Source organism: Manacus vitellinus, unplaced genomic scaffold (assembly GCF_001715985.3).
Source record: "Manacus vitellinus isolate BGI_N305 unplaced genomic scaffold, ASM171598v3 scaffold_32_pilon, whole genome shotgun sequence".
Lineage (NCBI taxonomy): Eukaryota > Metazoa > Chordata > Aves > Passeriformes > Pipridae > Manacus > Manacus vitellinus.
In genome coordinates this window covers 3414500-3420348 of record NW_021940460.1, presented here as the reverse complement: position 1 = coordinate 3420348, position 5849 = coordinate 3414500, and the positions used below count along the sequence as shown (strand labels likewise).

The 5849-nt window shown below is 54.7% G+C and overlaps 1 protein-coding gene across 1 annotated transcript; it reads right to left on the bottom strand.

Annotated features, from left to right (window-relative positions):
- Positions 1 to 121: 121 nt before the first annotated feature.
- On the bottom strand, positions 122 to 1729 carry LOC108640375 (glutamine-rich protein 2-like). The gene is made up of 5 exons (XM_029961249.1): positions 1535 to 1729; positions 1183 to 1305; positions 875 to 961; positions 397 to 561; positions 122 to 238 (listed from the first exon to the last, which is right to left on the bottom strand). Exons 1-5 carry the CDS (start codon positions 1691 to 1693, stop codon positions 122 to 124), a joined length of 651 nt encoding a protein of 216 aa, XP_029817109.1. The 5' UTR covers positions 1694 to 1729.
- Positions 1730 to 5849: the final 4120 nt, after the last annotated feature.

Genomic DNA, 5849 nt, shown 5'->3' with positions numbered 1-5849 from the left:
GCCACAGTTCCTTTGGTGGCTAAATTGGTGCAGTGCCAGGGTACCACGTGGGCACTGTCTGGGACAGCTGGAGGGAACAGCACCATCGCTGTCCCCAAAGCCATTGCCATCCCCATCCCACTCACTTCCTCAGCCCAGCGGCACTGTCAGCCATCATCTTCTTCTCAAGCTCCCTGATGCTCTTCTTCCAGGTCTCCTCCATCTTCTCATGGAAAGCCTTCAGCTCCCCACGATCCAGCTGTGGACAGGTGCACACCCTCAGCCAGCTGCCCTGGCATGGGACATGGCTGTCTCCAGGGAAAATCCAGGAGTGGGGGACCCTCAGAGGGATGCTGCCTCTGGCTGCCAAGACTCAAAGGTGCCAGTTTTGCACACTGGGGACGAGCCACTCCTCACCTTGTTTTCTATCCTGTGGCTGAGCTTCTCCTGCAGCTCGTTCCAGTGTTCATTCTGTCCCAACACCTGACTTTGCATCTTCCGCAGCCTCTGATCCAGCCGCTCCATGTTTGCCTCAAACTGGGTGCAATTGACTTTGCTGCCCAAGGCATTTTTGTCCGCTTTCTAGCAGAGGAGAAAGGCAGGAGTGAAGAGGGGAAAGGGTTGAGGAATGACAGGCAGGGCCAGGGCGTGTCAGGGGCAGAGGGAGAAGCACTCCCTCTGTACCATCGTGCCCCTTTCAGGGCAGGGTGGCCCCATTCACCCCATCACCCCCATGGGGTTGTTCCCATCCGTGGAGGGACAAGGGACCTGCACTTGGTCTGGAAATCCTCTCTCTCCCAGGCCACTTCTACCACCCATGCGCCAAAGCACAAGGGGCACTTGTCACCCTGTCCAGGAAGCCCTGGGCTGGCACAGAGGGCCCTCAAGACTGTACCACATCCATTGCTGTCAACATGTTCTGCAACATTTTCTGCTCATCTGCTTTCTCCTTCTGCAGTTTCTCCAAGGACTGGAATAGCATCTTTCAACATAGAAAGCATCCCATGACATGGCAGCAGGGTCAGAGCTACCTCCTGGTCAACTGAGCAGCCCCTGCTCCCCCTACCCAAAATCCTCTGGGAAACGCCCTCGGAACCCCCTCAGGGCTGTGAGCAGGTCAGCAGGGGGACAGATTCCTTATGGTCCCCTGCCTGGAGTGTGCCTGAGGGATGCTCTGACCCCACAGGAATTTCAGCCACCAACCTCAATAGCTTTCTGCTTTTCCTCACAGTCCTTCTGGAGGTTCCCTGAGACCAAGCTGAGCTCCTCACAGTCCCCTTGAATCTTCCTGACCTTGTCCTCCATGTGCTGCAGGAGCTGCTGGTCCTGCTCCAGGGAGGAAGAAAAGATGATGCTTAGCAAGGAGGGTCTCGTTCCATGAGTATTCAGTGTCAAGAGGACATTTGCACAAGGCTTTAATTTCCTTCCATGCTGCTGACTGGTCCAAGCCAGTCTGGGGGCAGTGAGGGGCTCCCCAACATTTTACAGCAAAGCACAGTCAACCAGGGAATGCCATCAGCCCACTCCCAAGTCCCCTGTGATGCCAATTCCCTACCTGGCTCCTTTGCTTTATGATGTTCTCCACCTTGCCCACAGCTGTCTGCCGGGACTGCAGGGAGTCCACGTCCTCCTTGAGTTTCTCACAGCACTTGACAAGCTCCCTCAAAAACACTCTGATGTTGAAGGTGCAGTTGGAACACTCTGGCTCCTCCATCTCTGTCTCCTCCTGCAGAGCCCCTGTTATCTCCCCCAGCTCACCCAGCTGCAGGAAGGGCAGAAGGAATCCGCTCAGAGATGGGATGGATGCAGCCAGCACACCTGGGTGCTGTGGGGCTTGATGGCCCCATCCAGCTGGGGGATGTGGCTGGAACCCCATCAGGACCCCTCCACTGAGCCAGCGGGTGGTGGGAGTGCTCCCCCAGCACCTCACCTGAGCATTCATCTGGTTGGTTGCCTCAGTCATCTGGTTGGTTGCCTCGTTCACCATCTCTTCCAGCATGACATTCCTCATCTCCTGCTGCTCCTCCATCTTCTTGAGTTCAATCTTTGTCTCCTGCAGCACGGACCTGGCCAGCGAGATGGGGGCAGGGGCTGGCTTAGCCTCCCCAGCACTTCTTGGGCAATGTCCCTTACCCCCAAACCAAGATGCTCTCAAATCCTCTGGGCTGTCTTGCAGCCCTATAAGGTAGTAAACCCTTTCCTCTCCTCTTACTCCACTTGTTGAGTGATCTGCTCACTGATCTCTTCTTTCCACTTCACTGCATCCTCCCTCAGCTTTCTCATGTCGTCCTCCATCTTCTTCATCTGGAAAGGACAATGGTGGCAGACTCAGGGCAGAACCAGGGCCTCACACCCTGTCCCCGGCCCAACCCCAAATCCCCAGCTCAGGCAACCACACTCAAATATCCCACAAGAGCCCAAAGGTGACACCAGCCAGTGGCTCACCCATGCAAATGTCTCTCTCATCTTCTCTGCCATGTTGGACTGTGTTGTCTTAATCATGCCGATCTCCTCGCAAAGATTCTGGTAGTCAGCCATGAACTGGGAGAAAGGGGTGGTGGGGGTGAGTCCCAGGGGAGGGTCCCTGGGGACCTGCAGGACCTTCCCCCTGCCGTGGTGTGCCCAGCACAGGGGACAGTGCAGGTCAGGCTCAGCCAGGCTGGCAGGGCACTGCGGGCAGCACTCTCCATGCATCCAGCAGGGCCAGGGCTGCTGAGCCTGCGGCCGGCACAGCCGAGGCCACTGGCTGCTGCCTCAGAGCAACAAGTGTCTGACAGCAGCAGTTCACCTGGTCAAGCTCCTGCTGGATCTTCTGGACCTCCTGGACCTCCTGGACGTCCTGGACCTCCTGGACCTTCATGTCCTCTGCTCTTTGGGGCTGAGGAAAAAGGGGTGTCAGAGATGAGCCCCTGGGCAGTGTCCCTGAGGAACGCGACCTTCACCCCCACTGTGATCTCCACAAACCTGTGCTTCCTGGACCCTGGACACATCTTTGGCCTCACCACTCTCCTCGTGTAGAGCCTGAGAGACAGTCTAGGAAAAAGGGTTCTCGGGGGTGAGTCCCCCAAGACCCCCAGCCCTCCCCTGGGGAGCCCATGGCACAGGCAGGGTCAGCAGGGAGAGCCCCAGTGCCGCCTGCCCGAACCAGGCTCTGTGCCAGAGCACTGAAGCCCATCCCAAGGGCCAGGAAGCTCTGCCAGCGGCCCAAGCGCTGCCTGGGCAGTGAGGGCAGAGTCAAGCACTGCTGAGGAAGTGGGGAGGGACTGACTGGTGGGGGAGCACCAGGGGCTCTGGGAAGAGCCACTACCTCAGACATGAGTTTCTTATAGGATTCCATGTCCTGTTTCATTTGTTTTACGTCAGCAGCCAACTCAGCCAGTGAGGGGCCACTCAGCTCGCCCGTCCACGGCTCCTGGACTGTCAGGTACTGCATGTCCAGGTGCCCCAGCACGGCCTGCAGCAGTTTCCTCATGGCTGCAAAGTGGATGGCTCCACTCTGGGGCATCCCGATGGCGAGATCCAGCAGCTGGGAGAGGCTGAGAGTGTCCAAGGGAGTCGCCATGTCTGCAAAGACAGCCTTCCTGCCCAGACAGGATCTGCCAGGGATGAACAAAAGGGATGGTAAAAGGGATGACCAATAGGGTGGATAAAATGGTTGAGCAAAACAGTTAATCAATCGTATCAGCAAAAGCAATGAAGAAGCGGGTCAGTCGCCAGAAGGCTCCTTCCTCCTTCCTCGGCCCTCGAAGGACTGGGGCCTGCGCTGCACGTGCCCCTCTTCATCACAGCTCCCGTTGCCAGGCAACGGCCCCCCCTGACCTGCAGGACACAGTGGGTCACAGAGCCATGGAGACATGAGGTCATAGAGTCATGAGGTCATAGAGCCATGGAAAGGTTTGGGCTTGAAGGGACCTTAATGCTCATCTCATTTCAACCCCTGACAGAGACAGAAATAATGACACCTTCCACTAGCCCAGGTTGCTCCAAGCCCCATCCAACCTGGCCTTGAACACTTTCAGGGATGGGGCAACCACCCTCACAGGGAAGAATTTCTTCCCAGTATCCCATCCAACCCTGCCCTTGGGCAGTAGGAAGCTCTTGGCCCATGTCCTGTCACTCAAGACTGTCTCAGTTTAAGGAGACTAAAGAGTTTTGCTAAGGAGGATGAGTTACGAGGTAGACCAAACTGCTCTCTCTCAGCAATTGTAAATCCGAAATTAAGAGGCTCCAACCGAGGAAGTATGGAAAAAAAGAAGAAATAACAACCCTTTATTAAAGAATATATGTATATTGGCAAAAACAGCAAAAGAACACAGAAACAACTAAACAATAATCCTGTACCCAAAAGTCCACTTCAAAAAGGAAACAGTCTGATACTTCTCTGTCCTCTAGTGCAATTCCAATCACAGGCTCTGTTGGGTCACTGGAGGAGAAGAGCCTGCAGGTCTCAGTGTCGGTTGGCAGGAGGAGTTGTTGGGCTCTGGGAGCCCCAGATCGCGGGAGAAGCCAAAAATGGAGATTCCCCCCCTCACACAGGAGGGGAAGGGGAAAAGGGGAAAGAAGGGCGGTTTCTTTCCCATTAAACTCACGCTATCTGCAGCTGGCTGTAGCCAGGACTCCTCCCTTTGGTTGATGAGCACAAACTCTCCCATGAAAACTGAGCAGATTCTGGCTGGAGGACAGCCAGATGACCAGGTCAAGAGCAAAACGGCCTCAGAGCTTTTCCAACACACACACAACCCTTGCCCCCGTTAAGGCAGAAAGTGAAGTGCCCCTATCCAAGGAGAGGAGGGGAGAAAAACTCCTCACCCCCTCCCCAGCCTTAGAGAGGGCTGTCAGCCTGGAACGTAGTTCTGCCAGCCAGCTCCTTTGTGTAGGTCAATCACCTAAGGCAGAAAACTGTCCTTCCCATTCAACATCCCTCCCCCACATTGCAGCAGTGGAAAGAAAATCCCCGTTTGTTTTTTTAGAACAGGTAAACCCATGACAAAGGCCCTTGTCCAAAGTCATTCTCCAGCTGTCTTGGAGCCCCTTTGGTCACTGAAACATGTCCAAAGCTCTTCCAGGAAAGAAGGGAGTCCATTATTGTTCATTTATTCAGTTTAAGACTTGAGTTACAGCTAAGTCAGTTCCTCATCCTTCAAGGATCCTCCTCAGCCTTTCTCCTTCCTCCTGTCTCTCTGCTACCAGGCTTAGCACATTGTGGCCCAGGGTCAGGACTTGAGGCCAGTGCTGGAGGGTGGACAGTGGGTGTTGAAGGGAAGAACTTAATTTTTTTTCTATCACAGTCTCGGGGGACATTGGCAGGAGAAATCATTTCACTGGCTTCTTCATGGATTGTAAAGCTGACATAAAACCTCACTTGGAGCAAGTTGTACAAAGGCTTCACCCACGGAGACTCTTTGCCCAGAAGTCCAGAGGAGAAAGGATTCTATACCTCAACAACCCAATAGCTCACACAAGTGCTCACAGGGCTCCTCCTGCACCTCCTCAAAGAGGAACAGAACCCCATTGCTTCAGTGGCTCCAAAGCAGATCTTGGGTTTGCTGTGCAAAAACCACACAGTGACCAAAGTGTGAAGCCCAGGGGAAAAGAGCAGGTTTGGCCATTGTCTCACAGGGACTGAGCTCCACGGTGCCTCTGCCCAGGTGCTGCTCTGGGGATCCCTCTGTTGGTGAGGAACAGACACAAATGAACTCTTTGCATTTCATCTGTGGTTTTGTGGGGGTTCCTGTGTCCTGCCCGGGCCAACTCACACTGACAGTTCAGTGGCACAGCAAAGCCAGGCTTATTCCCTGCTCCACAATGCAAGAAGAAACCAAGAGCTGAGTGTGAGTTGCCTTGAAACAGAACAAGAAACTGTCACAGGT

Coding starts and splice junctions, on each gene's coding strand:
- LOC108640375 (XM_029961249.1), bottom strand. CDS start 1,693: ATGGAGGAGCCAGAGTGTTCCAACTGCACCTTCAACATCAGAGTGTTT. Junction 1,306..1,534: donor TCATAAAGCAAAGGAGCCAG/GTAGGGAATTGG, acceptor TCCCTGGAGCAG/GACCAGCAGCTCCTGCAGCA. Junction 562..874: donor TGTTGACAGCAATGGATGTG/GTACAGTCTTGA, acceptor CTCCTCTGCTAG/AAAGCGGACAAAAATGCCTT.